The sequence below is a fragment of the Caretta caretta genome, chromosome 4 (assembly GCF_965140235.1).
Source record: "Caretta caretta isolate rCarCar2 chromosome 4, rCarCar1.hap1, whole genome shotgun sequence".
Taxonomy (NCBI): Eukaryota; Metazoa; Chordata; order Testudines; family Cheloniidae; genus Caretta; species Caretta caretta.
The window spans coordinates 23,590,711-23,608,765 of NC_134209.1; the positions used below are offsets into that span (position 1 = coordinate 23,590,711).

At 41.2% G+C, this 18,055-nt stretch overlaps 1 protein-coding gene and 1 long non-coding RNA gene across 7 annotated transcripts in view; one reads left to right on the plus strand and one right to left on the minus strand.

Moving 5' to 3' along the window:
- Nucleotides 1-22: 22 nt before the first annotated feature.
- On the plus strand, nt 23-7,306 carry LOC142071831 (uncharacterized). The gene is made up of 2 exons (XR_012668013.1): nt 23-2,168; nt 3,826-7,306. It is a non-coding gene; the product is annotated as an uncharacterized LOC142071831 (long non-coding RNA).
- Nucleotides 1,684-18,055, minus strand: part of RUFY3 (RUN and FYVE domain containing 3) — an 80,693-nt gene continuing 64,321 nt past the window's right edge. For 5 of the 6 annotated variants that reach the window (XM_048848997.2, XM_048848999.2, XM_048848996.2 and 2 more), the window contains 5 exons: nt 16,843-16,966; nt 14,880-14,959; nt 10,821-10,848; nt 8,877-8,951; nt 1,684-4,262 (listed from right to left, as the gene is read on the minus strand). In XM_048848997.2, coding sequence (XP_048704954.2) covers nt 4,119-4,262; nt 8,877-8,951; nt 10,821-10,848; nt 14,880-14,959; nt 16,843-16,966 — 451 coding nt within the window. In that variant the 3' untranslated portion in view covers nt 1,684-4,118. Of the gene's footprint in view, nt 4,263-8,876; nt 8,952-10,820; nt 10,849-14,879; nt 14,960-16,842; nt 16,967-18,055 lie in introns of those variants that run through there. The other variant, XR_007356506.2, reaches the window with a different exon arrangement.

An 18,055-nucleotide genomic window follows, 5' to 3' on the forward strand; every position in this document is an offset into this window, starting at 1 on the left:
GTCTGTGAGGTGAAAGGTAACTGTTCTCTTAGTGCTTAAAGGCACCTACCCAAAAATTTAATCAAAGATGTTTCATATTTGCTTTTACTGGATCGTTTCTAAACTGCGTATTGTATAATAGCACTGCTTTTTCCCCATGTACTTGGCTGGGAGACTGCAGTAGCTATATGAAGCTAGACTCAGTACACAGTTGGAAAATGCTTAAGATTTTACAGTTACTCAAAATGACAAGCTTTTATTGTGATGGTGAAATTAATTTCATTTCACTTTTTTCTTATACTATGGTGGCGCAAGTTCTGTACTCTTCCCATATTCTGAGTAAGGCTTTCTCCACTTTCCCTTGGTTAAACTGTTACTGAATTTACAGTAGATAAGAGCATTAATGCCTCTTTAAAATCTCATCTTTCAAAGCATCAATTTTTCCCAATGGACAGACTGCTTAAGGGTACAATATTCACTATATTGTGTTCTGACAGAGGGCAGCTCTACACTAGAAGCGCTGCATCAGCACAACTATTCCACCTCCATGACAGGTGGAAGTGTGTGTCCGGCTGACAGTGCTGATATGGACAGTACTTAAGTTGCTGTAATGTGTCTTGCTCAGTGGGGTGTCTGTCACACCCAAGGGATGTAAGTTAGATGGACTTAAGCAGTAGTATAGACCCCCATGCACTAGAAGTTACAGAGATGTAAATGGGCCTGGTCCTCAAATGTGATTTGGGGGAGAGGTATACGGGAGTCTGAGACTTATCACTATATTTGCCTTTGAGGTTGGCTAACATGTTTTAAAATGGACACTGGCACTTGCAAGTCAATGATCAGGATACTGTAAAACCACATGAGATTTTAGTAGTAGAGTTTAGGCCTGATTATGGTACTAAATTTATCACCCATGAAGGCATACAGCATCACTTGTAGGTGCTGCTGCTTAGTTTAACAGGGTGCAAGGGTAAGGTTTGGCAGTTGTTCATCTGGACCACAGCCTTCCTCACAGTTCCATTTTATTGTCCCAGCTCCACACACTCAGTGAGTGCATGCTGAAGTTCACAGGGAGGCATAGCTTGTGATATCAATGGGAAACACTATAGTTTAGATGTATCTAACGTATACATCCTTATTTTTCCAGTCCCCCACAAGACAAAATCAAGCACAGCTTTAAACAGCTGGGAAAGAAAGGATTACATTATACCACCATAACCCACTCAGTCCCTAAACAAAGTGTTTGGGGGAAATTGAGGGGCTCTGTTTACATTTCAGTGTTTCCTGGCTCAACAGTGCTCCAGTCTGACAAAGCTCTACCACCTCATCCTAGGTTTAAGAGCCAAGCTGAGTTCCCTCAGCGATTACATTTTGTAATAAGTGGTAGAGGAGGCCAAAATAGCCTTACACTAACAGCTGTGTAATCCACATTGTCTTTCATACCTTGGAGTTTAAGAAACATCTGCTGTTCACTCTCAGGTGCACACTATTGCAGTGCCACTAAAAACAGGTGATTAAACGAAGGCCACACAACCAGCAAAACGGATGAAGAAGGTGCCACTTGTGTAAATGGTAACATTCAGAGCTAGCAAACAGTGCTTTTTAATACAAGGGCCACCTTCCAGATAGTGATGTATTTAAGGTTACAACTCAGCCTAGTGCATAACAATACACAAGCAGAAATGAGAAGCAACTGATTAAAAATACTTTCTCAAATAGTTTTATTTTGCATGGAACAGTGCCAGAAAATACCTTCCCTCTCCCCCTCAGTTTTCAGAGCTACACCTACAAACATGCTTGAAGAATTTCCCTTAGCAAGTGGTATCCAACACTGCATTTACAAGTCTCTAAGATGACATCAAAGGACATAGGTAGGAGCCATCTTGGAGCTCACCTTGTAATTCTGACATTTAATTTTAGCTCTCTTCCTCAATCTAAGCTGTACACAGATATGTTACTAACTCATCATGGCTGAAGTAAACTTGTTAAGTTGAGCACAGTGGGTTTTATGTAACTTGGATAACTTCTTTATATAAATGACTATCGTGCTTTTTAAAATGGAGACTTTAGAGTTGCAGTATTAATATCTAAAGGTAGTAGCAGCCATCTTCCTTTTTGTGACTATCTAAAGGTACAAAGGCAACCAAGGAATCAGCTACCATCTCAGAACTTCTGATCACACTCACAAGGTAATGTGGACATGTCAGCATTTACACATTAAAATTAAGTACTATTTCCAGTTTGATATCCAAATGCTATCAGAATTGCTTAAATTTCAGTTTCTACTCCATCAGACTAGCAGAAAAACAAAACCAACTCAACTAGCCTATTTAAAATTGTGTAGATTTGTACAGTATATGCATATTGAATATTTATCCTCCCTGCAAAAGCAATCAACCTCACCTTCAGGCAAAAGAGTCATTAGTAAAGTATCTTTTCCAGTCATTCAAAGTGCTGTCCCTGACTTTGCACTGGTGACCCTAATTAAAAAAAACAAACATCTCTTCCTGGAAACTAGAAAGTGAATGTATGAAAGCACCCTATATTTCCACTTAGATTCCAAACACAAAGCTACTTCATTTTTTAATTCCTCCTGAAAAGTTAAGTTATAGACAATTGCAGGAAGATAGAACTACATGCATTCAGTGTAGTTCTAACAGATTTAATTTGCATATAATCACCTTTGGAGAAAAACTAGGTTTCCCTAAATATAGATTTGTAGTAAAATTAATGCAACACCCCTGAATACACAAATATACATAAATCAGTTTTCTAAAGATTATAATACATTCTGTGGTCTTAATGGTTTAGTTCAGTTTCTAATACAAAATAGGCCAAATAAACTAAACCCCTCTCTTTGGGGAGGGATGCATACCAGCATTTGTAATTTTGCCGTTTTGGCACAGGGGGAGGCTGGAGCCCTAAGAGAAGTACAAGTGGCGCCTTTTGGTGGAGTACAGAAGCCTTAAATATGACATCTTATGTCAGATTATCTTTGTATGAACCATAAAACCTATCTGAAAGTGAATTTCAGATTAGCACATTTGAGCCTCCTGCTAACAGCCACTGTTTCTTGTGGCTAAAAATTGATCAGTCTTATGACTATATTTAAATAAAGACCACCACATTTGCTGCTTGAACAGCTGATTAATGTGCACAAAATTAGTAGGAGCAGTATGTTGGACAGAATGTACAAACATGCCCCTAAATGGTCTGTTTAAAGAAAGACCAGTTTTTTTCCCCTCCATTTAAATATTCTGGAATCTAAATCCATCCTCTAATCATCAGGTCAAGATAAAACAGATTTAGAGTCTAAAATTCACAGCTATCATAAGTCACAACGAGAACCTCCACTATAAAAGTTCAGAGGTACCTGTTTTTACCAAAAAACAAACCTGTATTTAAATAATGTTTGAGGATTGTGCTATGAGAACTTTCAAGCGTACTGTGCTGAGCGAAATGGCTGCTATTCAGTTCTCCTCTCTCTCTCACGCCTCAAAAAAATAACCCCAAAATCTTTTAAATCTTTCCCCTCAACTGTTGATGTTATGCCACACAACCAGACTGGGGCCCAAGAGGGGACTGAATTGAGTAACAATGTGCCACACACATGTTTAATTCCCAGTTCTTTTGTGGGATTTCTCTCTTTGAACTGGAGCATCACCGTTCAGTAGAACTGCCAAGGACAGAATGGAAAAGGGAAAGTGTTATTTCAAGCAGAGCTACACATGCTGGTGAACAATAACTCTGTTCTTTGTTTCAATTATCATCCGTTTTCTTCCATTTTGCCTTCAAACAAAACACTTAAGTAAACCTTTGTACGTGTGTTTTTACCTCTTCTTGCAGTTGCCATGGTACATGTATTAAGGCTACTCTGACAAGTTCTTCACACAGCAGCTCATGCCTGAAAGGGGGGGTGTTTTCCTAAAGGAGGGCTCAGACCAGCATTTTAAATAGACAGTTGAGAGAGAATGTGAACACAAGAATGTACTTCCTCTCTTTGACCTTGCAAGAGCAGAGGGAAGAGAGATTCTTCTCTAGAAACTCGCCTGAACAGCTTCAGAGCCAAGCCTAAAGTACAAGATTTTGTAGCTGGGCCAAAAACCTTGATTGGCCATCACTGTCCCCCATGCGGAGTCCTACAATGGGCTTGTTGAATATTGCTGTATCAGCTGTTTGTGACATGTGTTGCAAACACACTCTGGATTAATGCTGGATGGAAGGGGCAGTTCATTAGCTGAACAGGCCTTGCAGAAGATTCCGTCACAGTTCTTGCAAATGTTCTAAAAAAGGGAAAGAGGAACGAAAAGTGGAAACTACTGTTAATGAGATGAGACCACACCAGCCAATCACAAGGGGCTCAACAACACCATGTGAAGTAATCACGTTTTCTCCCTAATGTTCAGTTGGCCAAAAGACTACTTTGTCCTTGCAAAGGGCACCTAAAGCTTCTGTCCCTCACCCATCACTAAAGATTACCTATTGACCCCTCCTCCAACCTTTGAGGAACAGAAGGTTCTTTCCCAAAGGATGAGAACGTTACTTCAGCAGAGTTCCTAAACCCAGAGAGTAAAAATCAAAATCAGGACTTCAGATCACAATCTCAAGAACAGGCTGGAGCAAATTTCCCAAACTGTACTCAGATGTGATTTGGCAAGAATCAATTTAAGCAATCAATACTTTAAAATTCAAATGCTAGTTAATCAGAACACACAACTATATATGAAACCCTAGTAGTAAAAGTCTTATCCACCAGAGCTACATGTGTATTTTTAATTTCATACACATTAGGGCTGTCAGTCACAGTTAACTCAAGCGATTAACTCAATTAAAAAAATTAATCAGTTTTAATCACACTTAACAGCATCCAATTTAAATTATATTTTTAGATGTCTTCATTTTCAAATTAGGGTTGTCAATCGCAGTTAACTCACATGATTAAAAAATATGATTTAAAAAATTAATTGCACTGTTAATACAATACCAATTGAAATTTATTAAATATTTTTGGATGTTTTCTACATTTTCAAATATATTGATTTCAATTACAACACAATACAAAGTGTACAGTGCTCACTTTATTTTTATTACAAATATTTGCACTGTAAAACAAAAGAAATAGTATTTTTCAATTCACCCTAATACTAGTGCAATCTCTATCATGAAAGTTGAATGTGCAAATGTAGAATTATGTACAAAAAAAGAACTGCGTTCAAAAATAAAACAGTGTAAAACTTTAGAACCTGCAAGTCCATTCAACCCTACTTCAACCAATTGCTCAGACAAACAAGCATGGTTACAATTTGCAGGAGATAATGCTGCCTGCTTCTTGTTTACAATGTCACTTGAAAGTGACAACAGGTGTTCGCATGGCACTTTTATAGCCTGCATTGCATTTATTCTTGGGCCACCATTCCAGAGGACATGCTTCCATGCTGATGATACTCGTTAAAAAATGTGTTAATTATATCCTTGGGGGAGAATTGTAAGTCTCCTGTTCTGTTTTACCCGCATTCTGCCAGATATTTCATGTCATAGCAGTCTCGGATGATGACCCAGCACATGTTCGTTTAAGAACACTTTCACAGCAGATTTGACAAAATGCAAGAAGGTACCAATGTGAGGTTTCTAAAAATAGCTACAGCACTCGACCCAAGGTTTAAGAATCTGAAGTGCCATCCAAAATCTGAGAGGGATGAGGTGTGAAGCACGCTTTCAGAAGTCTTAAAAGAGCAACACTCAGATGCAGAAACTACAGAACCCAAACCACCAAAAAAGAAAATCAACCTTCTGCTGGTGGCATCTGATTCAGATGATGAAAATCAACATGCGTCAGTCCACGCTGCTTTGGATCATTATCGAGCAGAACCCGTCATCAGCATGGACGCATGTCCCCTGGAATGGTGGTTGAAGCATGAAGGGACATATGAATCCTTAACACACCTGGCGCATAAATATCTTGTGACACCCATTACAACAGTGCCATGTGAAGGCTAGTTCTCACTTTCAGGTGACATTGTAAACAAGAAGTGGGCAGCATTATCTCCTTCAAATTGTAACCAAACTTGTTTGTCTGAGCGATTGGCTGAAGTAGGACTGAGTGGACTCTAACATTTTACATTGAATGCAGGTTTTTTGGTACATAATTCTACATTTGTAAGTTCAACTTTCATGATAAAGAGACTGCACTACCGTACTTGTAATGGGGGAACTGAAAAATACTATTTTTTTTTACAGTGCAAATACTTGTAATAAAAATAAATATAAAATGAGCACTGTACACTTTGTATTCTGTGTTGTAATTGAAATCAATATATTTGAAAATGTAGAAATCAAAAATATTTAAATAAATGATATTCTATTGTTTAACAGTGCAATTAATCAGTAACTTTTTTAATCACTTGACAGCCCTATTTCAAATATATTTATTTCCGTTACAACGCAGAGTACAAAGTGTACAGTGGTCACTTTATTTTTTATTACAAATATTTGCACTGTAAAAAAACAAAACAATTTTTCCGTTCACCCTATACAAGTACTGCAGTGCAATCTCTATCATGAAAGTGCAACTTACAAATGAAGAATTTTTTGTTGCATAACTGCACTCAAACAAAATGTAAAACTTTAGAGCCTACAAGTCCATTCAATCCTATATCTTGTGTAGCCAATCACTCAGACAAGTTTGTTTACATTTACAGGAGATACTGCTGCCTGTTTCTTATTTACAAGATCTCCTGAAAGTGAGACCAGGCATCCACATGGCACTGTTGTAGCCTGTGTTGCGAAGTATTTACATGCTAAATATGCTAAACATTCGTATGCCCCTTCATGCTTCAACTTGCAAACTACGCTCTTTTGTTTCATCTTTGTTAAATTGCAGATATTTGTATTCAAAAATAATATAAAGTGGGCACTCTACACTTTATATTCAGTGTTGTAGTTGAAATCAATATATTTGAAAATGTAGAAAAACATCCAAAATATTTATAATACATTTAAATTAGTATTCTATTATTAACAGTGCCATGGAAACTGATTAATCATAATTAATTTTTTTAATCATTTGACGGCCCTAATATACACGTATATGTGGGGTGTGTATGGATGTATGTGCATAAGTTATACTGATATCTATCTACAACCAAACACTACTCTCATATTTGGGGATTTATAAAAAAAGCTGGTATAAGACATGCTGGAATTTGCAGTCCTTTTAACTGGTGTGCTTCCTAAAGGCAAGCTGAAAAGCTTCTACAGAAACCATATTTGAGACTCCATACTATCAGCAGCATGTATTCAAAAATAAAAAGGACATGGTTTACACCAATTGTTTAAGTCGCTGCTTTACGTACCTGCGAGATGGGAATTCAGGGATCTGTCTCTCTCTTGCCATAAGGGCTGGTGTCCTTGACACCTAATACTGTCAAGAAAGCAGCTCCTTGCTCAATTCCTTGTCAGTGACACTGTCAGTAGTTCCAGAGGAAACACAGAACCCCTCAGTTCAGGCCTTGGCAGATATACTAAAAAGGCTTTCAAGTTCTCCATGAAAGTATCCATAATGGAAATGTGACCCAGGCTGCCTTCTAATAGCAGTAATTTTTAGAGCGTTAAAGCTAGTGCCCTATATAACATGGGACAAATCTTTATGGAACACAAGCAAATCTCAGGAAAAAATGCCAATTATGCAGGAGGGATTAGGTGGGTCTCCCAGTGATGTTACCAGCTTGCCAGAGGAAATAGGACACACCTCACATAGGGGTTTTCCTATGTAGCTCTCTCAGTGCTATTGGGAAGAGTTCAGTAGCTCCACATATGAGAGAGGACCTAGCAACCTTAGCAGCAGGGATGCGAAAGGGAAGTTAATTTAATTAGGGCTTCGTTTTCTCTGTCTGAGATGAGGCCTATTGTATGGCACCATTTCTGTGATTCTGGAAAGGAGGAAGGGCAAGAGAAGAAGAGTGACCTTTTAAAAAGAGAGTGAGAGGAGAGAAAAGAGTGAAGATAAGGGGGAGGTGGCAGGAAAGGAAGTGGAAAAATAAAATAATGAAAACTATGTGTTGACATGCTCACTACTGGCAGACACTAGGGAGAGGGCTGATTGTGCTCCCAGGTGTGGATGGGGCGTGAATTAAAAGCAGCTCTTCAGGGGATGGAAGCATACCAGCATTTATCATTTGCAAGTGTCAACAGCAGGTGGCATGGAGGATCCTGAAGCCCTCTCGTTTAACAGCTTTGTCCTAATGGGAAGGTGGACAAACATGTATTTCCTGGTGCCAGAGGTGAAAGTAAGCCGGTGCGCTGTACCAGGGGTGGATCAGCTTCCCCAGCCACAATTTAAAGAGCCTGCGGCTCCCAGCAGCAGCTGAAACCCCCAGCCCTTTAAATTGCTGCCAGAGTCCTGCTGCCAGAGCCCTGGGGGTAGCGGCAGCAGGGCTGGGGCAGAGATCTACAGGGCCAAGGGTGGTAGGAGTGGCTGGAGCCCCATCCCCAGAGCCCTGGGGAAGCAGTGGCGGGGCTCCGGGGACCATTTAAAGAACCCAGGGCTCCAGCCACTGCTACTGTCCAGGGCCCTTTAAACCGCTGCCACAGCCCCCGGCTGCCGCTGTTACCCTGGGGAGGGGGGAAGAAGGCACTTGCCAGTACAGGGTAGGCTGGGGCCTGCTCTGACCCCCAGCCCTGCCCCTTCCCCCCAAGGCCCCGCCCCTTCTGGAGGCCAGAGCCAGCCCCAGCCCAGCCCTGTACTGGTAAGTCCCTAGACTTACTTTCACCCCTGCCTGGTACCCAGGTAATTAAAGGGAAATCTACTTGTATTTATCAGCTTTTAGAAAATTAACTTAAAGGGAACATGTGCTACCAGGCTGGCCAAGACACACAAGCCTCCCCTTAACTGAAGTTACCTTTGTTTTGGTGAGACTGCCTTCCTCTTGGCACAGCTGGCATAGCTGTGATTTTCCAGGTCCAGATGGCAGCTCCTAAATCATTAACAAAAACAAACAATTGCTCAGCATTACTCTTCCTGCACCCTCCATTTCAATATTATTGCTTGTGTCTGCTACCCTCCACCCTCAGCGCAGTTTTCCCTTTTCCTAGTCAATTTGAGGCACAGTCGGATTGCTCAGAAAGCGGGCAGCCTGCAGGAAGCGTTGATTTGTGCACATACACAAACAGGACCGCAAACCATTCAGAAAAATCACAGGACAAACTGTTCTTCTGGGAAGAAGTACTTAACTCTGGCCAATCAACTTCCAGAATCCACATCACTGAGTGTGACTGACTCCCTGAATGTTGGCTTCATCCACTGAGTCCTGGAGTGCCCAAAGCCAGAGTAAAAGGGCTACATTTATCAAGTCAACAAGGCTGCTGGGGGGAGACTGATCCTTCCTCCTAACCTGAAGACAGGTCATTGAGCACTTGTGCAGATGGGTCGGGGAGACACACACACACTCAGTCACTCTCTGCATTTGCACCACACTCATTGCAAAGATGTCGGAGCGCTTTCCACAAATTAATGCAAAGTGTAAAGAAGCCATTCTTCTGTCTAGTCTAGTTCGCTGGTGCTCAGGCTGCAGCCTCTCTGCCCAACCTTTGCGCTGACTGTTTCTCTGCACTCGGAGAATGCCAGGGCTGTGGGAGGATCTGGTTCCCAACATGGAAATCCTTACCAGCTCAATTCAGTTGACAGTTACACATCCTAGTAGTAAAGAGTCCTGTGGCACCTGATAGACTAACAGACCTATTGGAGCATAAGCTTTGCATCCTACAAAGTGGGTATTCACCCACGAAAGCTTATGCTCCAATACGTCTGTTAGTCTATCAGGTGCCATAGAACTCTTTGCCGCTTTTACAGATCCAGACGAACAGGGCTACCCCTCTGATACTGGGCATCCTAGTCGTATTTGTTTTGCTTCACTTTCTTTTGCTTTCCACTTATCCATATGCACATGACACACACACTTGTACTAGATCTCTATAACTGATGCTTATCCTACAACCGAGCTACCTTGTGGCATTTATTTCACATTTTTAATTAACTTTTTTCCTGTCAGTTCAAACATTTTTAGAAGTCCCTCATTCATAACATCTAAGGCTACCATTACAGGGCTGAAGTATTTGCAGTGACTTCTACTGTTCTATTAGCTTTAAGGCATGTTTATGATCAGAAAAGTGACTATAAAATGGCACTCTCTTATTCAAGATTTCTGCTCCGAGCGTGTTAACAGATCGTATTTTACTGTCCCAGAAGAAAATACTTAAACCTTGCAGAGTGGAAACTGCATGGACGAGTGAGTTGGCTTCAGGCAACAATGCACAAACACCATTGCCAACTGAATTCCAGTTGTAGAATCTTTAGCCCTGGCAATGATGCATGAACCAGGAAGAACACAGCTTGACATTCAGAGCCCAGAACGAACGAGTCTGCAAGCCTGGGAGCTGTCGGTGCGCATGCGTTTCAAACCAAACCATCTTTCTAATTGTAAACAGGTCCTGACGGACACTGAAGACACTGATGCAGACAGAATATGAAACTTTAATGTCATTTTCATAATCAATTTTCTGATCCTAACTGTGCTTTACCAGGCACACAATTTACATGAGGGTAGAAAAAGACTCAACTTTGATACAGAATATCTTGACAAAGCCCTGGCTGGGATGATTTAGTTGGGGTTGGTCCTGCTTTGAGCGGGGGTTGGCCTAGATGACCTCTTGAGGTCTCTTCCAACCCTAATCTATGATTCTATGATTTTAAGGTTGCATGGATTAAAGAAGAAATTGTGAATACATAACACTTTTCAATCACATTTGTACTTTAATGTTTCAACATAAGCAGAAAAAATACTAACCTGCTCTTCTTGTATGACAGACTGTATCCTACAATAAAAAAAGAAAACGGTAAGTTAGAGGTATCGTTTTATCCACATCTCCCAGAAGGAAATAGCTTGAGCCTCAGATCCATTCTCACTGAAGTCGTTCCTTGTTTTTTTGTGGGTTTTTTTTTAATACACTATTACACATTTTTGTTATTTCTTGAGGTTTATAAAAAACACCTATTTTGAACTCCATATGCTTGCAAACTGTAAAACCATTCATAAACAAATACGTATTAGGGAATACATAATTAGGTGCTGTGGTGTCAAAGCCTATCAGCATGAATGTGTGATGGTCCCCTTACACATTAGTGGCAAAGTTGTTAATTACACTTTGCAACCTGAGCATCAGGTACTGTGATAAATGAAGGGGGGAGGGAATACCTCCCTTTTATGGACACCCAGCCAGACAGTTAGTTGAAAAATCACTCTTGGTAGCTGTTCTCTGCTTGCTTTACCTGTAAAGGGTTAAAAAGTCCCCCAGGTAAAGAAAAGGAAGTGGGACCTGACCAAAAGAGCCAATGGGAAGGTAGAACTTTTTAAAATTGGGAAAGAAACTCTCCCTTTTTGTCTGTTGTGCTCTCTGGGCTGCAGGGACATGGAGCAGCAATGCTGTGTAAGGTTTGAACCAGGTATGAAAAATTATCTTCCATACCTAGAAGGAATTATTGGGACAGGGAATGTTTAGATAGACGTGATCAGGTTTATTTCTTTATTTTGGCGTGTGGATCTCCTCTGTGCTAACCCCAGATGCTTTTGTTTGCTTATAACCTTTAAGCTAAACCCCCAAGGAAGCTAGTTTGGGTGCTTACTTTTTGGAATTCCTCTTTTAGAATCTAGCAAAAGCCTAAGTTCCAGATGTATTTTCTTTCTTTTTGTTTTTAAATAAAATTTACCTTTTTTAAGAACAGGATTGGATTTTTGTGTCCCTAAGAGGTTTGTGCATATGTTGTTCAATTATCTCAGAGGTGGGCAAACTGCGGCTCGCAGGCCACATCTAGCCCGCAGGACCATCCTGCCCAGCCCTTGAGCTCCTGGCCGGGGAGGCTAGCCCCTGGTGCCTCCCCTGCTGTCCCCCCTGCCCCGCAGCCATGCCACCATGTGGGCAGCGCAGCTGGCTCCAGCAGGGCTGCAAGCTCCTGCTGCTCTGAATGGCATGGTAAGGGGGCAGGAAGGCGGGGGGGGGCAGGGGCTCCCGAGGGGCAGTCAGGGGGTAGGGAGCAGGGGGCGGAGGTTTGGGGAGGGGGCAGTCAGGGGACGGGGGGGTTGGGGTCCTGGGGGGCCAGTCAGGGGTGTGGATAGGGGTCTAGGCAGTCCGGGGACAGGGAGTGTTGGATAGGCTTGGGAGTCCCGGGGGGCAGGGGTGTGGATAAGGGTTGGGGGGGCAGTCAGGGGACAGGGAGCAGGGGGGCTTGGGTTGGGGTACTGGGGGGGCGGTTTGGGGTGGGGCGTCCCAGGAGGTGGCAGTCGGGACAATGAGCAGGGGGGTTGGATGGGTCAGGAGTTCTGAAGGGGGCAGCCAGGGGGCAGGAAGTGGGAGGGGGCCGGGGCCAGGCTCTTTGGGGAGGCACAGCCTTCCCTACCCGGCCCTCCATACAGTTTTGCAACCCCGATGTGGCCCTCGGGCCAAAAAGTTTGCCCACCACTGAATTAGCTGGTGGCAACAGCTGATTTCCTTTGTTTTTCTCTTTCTCAGCTCTTTCTGGAGGGGGGCAGTGAAAGGGCTTGAGGGTACCCCACAGGAAGAAATTCCCAAGTGCGCCTTTCTGGTTTCAAAGGGGTTTTGCATTTGGGTGGTGGCAGCATTTACCAAGCCAAGGTCAGAGAGAAGCTGTAACCTTGGGAGTTTAAGACAAGCCTGGAGTAGCACGTATTAATTTTTATAATCCTTGCGGGCCCCCACCTTCTGCACTCAAAGTGACCGAGTGGGGATTCAGCCTTGACAGGTGCCCATCCCAAACTCATGCTAATATAACCTTTAACCACACCATCATGCATTTAATATACATTAATGATGATCTGCATAAGAAAAATACACACTTAGGCTCATGCTGTTTCCCTCCTTTATGACATATGAAGGAGACCCAAAAAGTTTTTTCCCCTCCCCAAAAATGTTTTCTTCTCTGCATTATTTTTATATAAGAAATGTAGATCGTGTCTATCTGGGAAGACTATGATGAGAACAAGTGAAACATCACCACAAGAGCCTAGAACAAAAACAAAGAAATGAGAGGGGAAGGGATGTTTAGTTAGACTGTGTTAAATGGCTTTTGGTAATATCTCTTTAGCTTCAATAACTAATTAACGTTTTGGAAAAAAAGAAGTCTTTGTTAAAGGTTCAACATCCCCACAACTTCAACTAACATGAAAGCTTACAATATTCTTCCTCTTACATTCTCCCCATAAATCCTCCTGCAAAACCAGGGAAGACAGGAGTTCATATTTCTGATATATTCCAAGTAAAAATAAGGAGGGGGGAAAAAAATCTTAAAACCTTCCAGGCTATTTTATATACTATAAAGCAGCTAAAAAGGGCACAAAAGCCCAATTAATAAAAAAAGATCCTTTTCAGGTCCCCTGTAGTTTATAATAACCTGTCTCTCACACAGCATTTATTTTCAAAAGTGATATTTGAAGGGATTATATAAAAGTGTCTTTTGCTATGCTTTGAACAAAATCCAGATTATAGACCTGGTTCCCGACTACAAGAAATATGAATTTAAAATGTCTACCCATTTGAACACGAGTCTTTACCTCATCTCCAGGTTTTTTTAAAAATAATCTTCCCGATAAACAAAAACCCAGCCAAAACAACATAGGCTTATTTTCTGCTGTTATGTTCAATTCACTTTAGCACATTTAAAAAAACTAAACTCTTACCTGAATGAGATTTTTACATTAGTATGTTTGTAAGGATTTTATTTTTATTATAGAAGCCATTTCTCTCTAGAACCCGCACCCAGCCACCCCCCTCTAAAAAACACAATCTTTAGGCTCCAATACATCTTGTTCTTGGTCCTCAACATTATACTATACCAAAGTTGAATACAAGAACAGGGCTTTTTTCCTGACGCACTAGTACCAAAGGGGCATGTCCCTGCAATTTCAGATTTGTGAACGCAGAGCTCCTACCCTGCCAAGGCCTAAAAGTCAGCCTAAGGGATAATGTTCTCCAAATGAAGAATTACAGCCATAGATCAGGTGGCTCAGAGGTAGCTGGGAGAGGAACAGGAATCTCTTCATCACCTCCCCCATTCCAGAGCAAGAAAACCTGATGCCTGGCAATGGAATCTGTGTCCCGACTCAGTGCTGTGAAGTAGGCACAGTGGAGAACCTCAAACCGTGGGCACAAAGACAGTTGCAAACCTTTGTTTGGTAGAACTGCAGTACTCGACAAGTCCCTGAGTGTGTTACACACCCCTAACAAACCTCTGAACCCCACAAAAAGCACAGTGGGAAAGACAATGCTGGAGTCTTTTCCAACAGTTTGAGAAATAAACCATATTGTGACCTCCTTGTATGAGGCAGACTACAATTGAAGAAGCCCAAAACAACCTCTAAAACAGGAAACTTCAAGTACACCAACTCCTGTGTGCACCAACCCCAGAACCTCTCCTAAAATCCTGAAATGCCAACTTCCCACACTTAAAAGCGAATCCCTGTTTCTCTTCCAGGTTACTGTGTAATTGAGAAGAGCAGATCATACCACCCTGGAACTTTAAAATCTCAAATTACAAGTGTCTTCACTTCAATCAGAAACGTTTAAACTTCACTTAGAAGATTTTAGCATATTGTTTTATTTAGGACAAGAGAAAATGACTAAGTTTCTCAGTGAGGGTTGGATTTTTTGTTTTTGTTTTTTTTTTTTTTTTAAGCGAAAGAAAAGGGTAAGCCCACAACAAAACTAAATTCTCACCAACACAGTAATTGATACCTTTAGCTGAGAGCATAACAAACTGCTTTTCACATTGCAGAGAAGAACAGAGACAGGAGGAGGAACTGTGAAAGTGAGAAAAAGGGGATATCTTTCCATACTTGTTTGGAAGAACAGCATTTTCCCCTCTTCCAGGCTCTCCCAGTCTGGCATTTTCTTCCTGGATTTTCTGCTTCCCATCCTGTCAAAAGAAAACATATTTACGAGTCTTTTGAGTATTTTACTAACTGCACTCTTACGCATTTAGACTGGGATTTCCAAGGCCGCTTAAATGACTTAGTGAACACAAGTCCCACTGACTTCCAATGGGATCTGTATCTAAACCACATGGGTGCTTTTGAAAATCTACCCTTTGACCTCTCACACCAGTGTGGTACACAAGCACCAATCTAAGCACACTAGCTGTTTGCCTTCCTCTTGCTGGGCAGAAAAAAAACCTGAAAGATGTCCAAGCTGGCTTCAGATTTTTAGAGAGGTAATCTAACTTTTTTTTTTCTTCTTTGAACTGGGAAGGAGGAAGCATAACCCAGCCACCTGGACTGATATAGCAGAAGCAGGGAGGGTAAATATCACTTGATATTTGTCAAAATAAATCTATAAATGAGACAAAGGCAAATCCCCAACCAAACGCAGCATTACTTTTCAACACGACTAAGAAAATAAACTGCTATCTGTATTAGTGAGGGTAGGAGCATGTTAGAACTTTCTCAGCACTATCCATGCCTATGATAGTTGCTAGAAATCTGAACTACAGCTTAGACAGGGCATTAAACTGCTGTTAAAATAATATACCTGTATAAAAGTAAACCGTCCATAGACCACGAGACACAATTAAAGGAGCAGATCGGTTACATAAATAGATACTTCTGTAAATTAATCCCATTTATTCCTAAAACAAAGACATGAATGTCCCATCCTAGTCAGTGTTCCACAACAACACATAAATGGAGGAGGGTGATCCCATGAAGAAAAAGGCACATCAGAAAAAGAAAATCAAACCCTGAAGCAACGAAACATGTACAACGAGAGAAAATAATTATTTTTGCCTTGCAGCTGAATAGCTTGCTTTTGTTTGGAAAGATCAAACAGCAGCAGGTTTTGAGAGCCAGCTGCAATAAAATTTTCATTGACACCTTTTGTTATCGTAGCGTAACGGCTGTTGATATACACAATACTTTTGACAATTAAGTTATCAAGACACATTGTATGTACATTGCAGCACCTGTTCTTTCAGGTGGCTAATCTTCCCTGGGTTTCCCCACAAGACTTCAGTAGTACTGCTCTCTCCATGGAGGGCTTCTTTAGTTCTTCAGTAATTTTTTCTTTTTAAACCAGTAGCATTGAAAACACTTTTTTTAAAAATCTAGCAGAGTACAGAAATACCCTGTACTATTTCACTGTCTTCATACTTGAGAGTTATGCTGTGTCTCAGGAAAAGCTGCTCTTTCCCTGACACTTCCCAGAAGACAGCCAAGTCTAATGATGTACAACAAGACAGCGAGAGATCAGATTTTCAAAGTTGTTTTAAGACAAGTTTAGTTAACATGAAAACCAATTTTTTCTTCAAGAATAGAACTTGCAACTTTGAAATACTGCTCTTATGCATTAAAAAGCCAGCTTCATTTCTTGAGTTGTACTCTCTCTCAATCAGCATGGTAACTTCCTGCTTATGATAATGTGAAATTATTTTAAAGTGATTTACTCTTAATGAGATGTAGTGATTAGAGTATCTTTTATACTGCATTTTTCTTTAGTAAATAGTGCTGATGAACACAATCAATTTCAAGATTCTGTCCAACACCTGGGAGGGAGGGATACACTCTTATAGTACAGCTAAATTTGTTGCTCTTAAAAAGACCTATCTCAGGCTGATAATCAAGAAAAATTTCAATTTCATGGTGTGTGAATTAAATACAAATTTATATGAACTTTTTGTATCCTGACTTCTACCCTCATACCTTTACTACTGCTGCACAACAGCAACACATATGTGCAGTCACACAAAGCTCAGGGTGAGACAGTAGCTAAAATTAAACCATATGTAAACGTGAACAGTGACATTACCATTTTTAATTGCATCTTCTGGCAGCCCTTGCCTTGGGCTACTGTGATTTTGTTTTCTTGGATGCCCTGGTGGATTGGTGACCATCGGTCTCTTTCCCGTTTCAGTTCTTGTTCAAGTTGGCCCCTACAGTATAACAAGAGGGAATCGTGGATAAATGAACTGATTTTACAGCACGCAATATGTACAGCTACTAAAAAGGTGATTTATGTTTTTAGCAAAGAAATTGCCATTACCAGAATTTTCAGAACCGTACACCTCTGAACAAATTATCCCAATGCATGTTTAACAAGCCCACAATGCATAGAGTCTGAATCTAAATTCTGGATCTAATACAGTCTAACTTAATTTTGTTTAGATGTATGGAATATGCACCTGTTCATTAAATCTACAGGTCCTTAATTAAAATAGTGTCATATTTTTAACATGCTACTGCCAACAACAGTATACAAACTGCCACAATAAAAACAGCATGAAATCAGAAGCAACATCTTCAACCAATTTCCAGGGACATCCTTAAAGAAGCTTCCCCTCCTGCCCCTCACACAAAGCCTTTGTAACTGGGGTGCTTTCCACCATGGCTGAAGATTAAAATTAGATTGTGTCGGAGCAACTGAGTTCTCAAGCAGAGGGTTCTCTGCTGAGTACCCTGTCAGCAAATCCCGAGTGTTTGAGTCTAGGGACTGTTAAGCAAGAGCACATCAGCTGATCATAGTGCCATGGTACTAAATGGGGTGAGGTGTGAGCTCAGGTCGCTGAAGCAGAGATAATATACTGTTCCATAGATAGGTATCAGCACCTTGAAATCTACCGTAATACACTCCTTCTAGCCCACTCAGCGGTCAGGCCACTGATTTGCACACCAGCTGCTGCGGAGGGTTCCAAGGTTAGCCCTCCAGCATTGCTGTAAACCAAGGCGGAGGTGACAAAAATATGGGTGATAGCAGTGAGTTCATATTGGGGAGAAATAAATTGTAATCAGCAGCCGAAGCACAGGTGGAAGAGATCATTTTAGGTCACTGACACCAGCTGAGAAGTCAGAAGTGAACAACCGCAGACCCTCAAAAATGGGGATCCTCCCATACGCTCAGGTTGCCTCCTCAAGCAATCAGAATCAGGTTGGTCTTATCTCATCTTGCTCTCATTCCAATCTGTCTTGGCCAAGCACTAGAAAAGCTGTGACAACATGGTGTCTAGGACCAATAAAAGGAGATG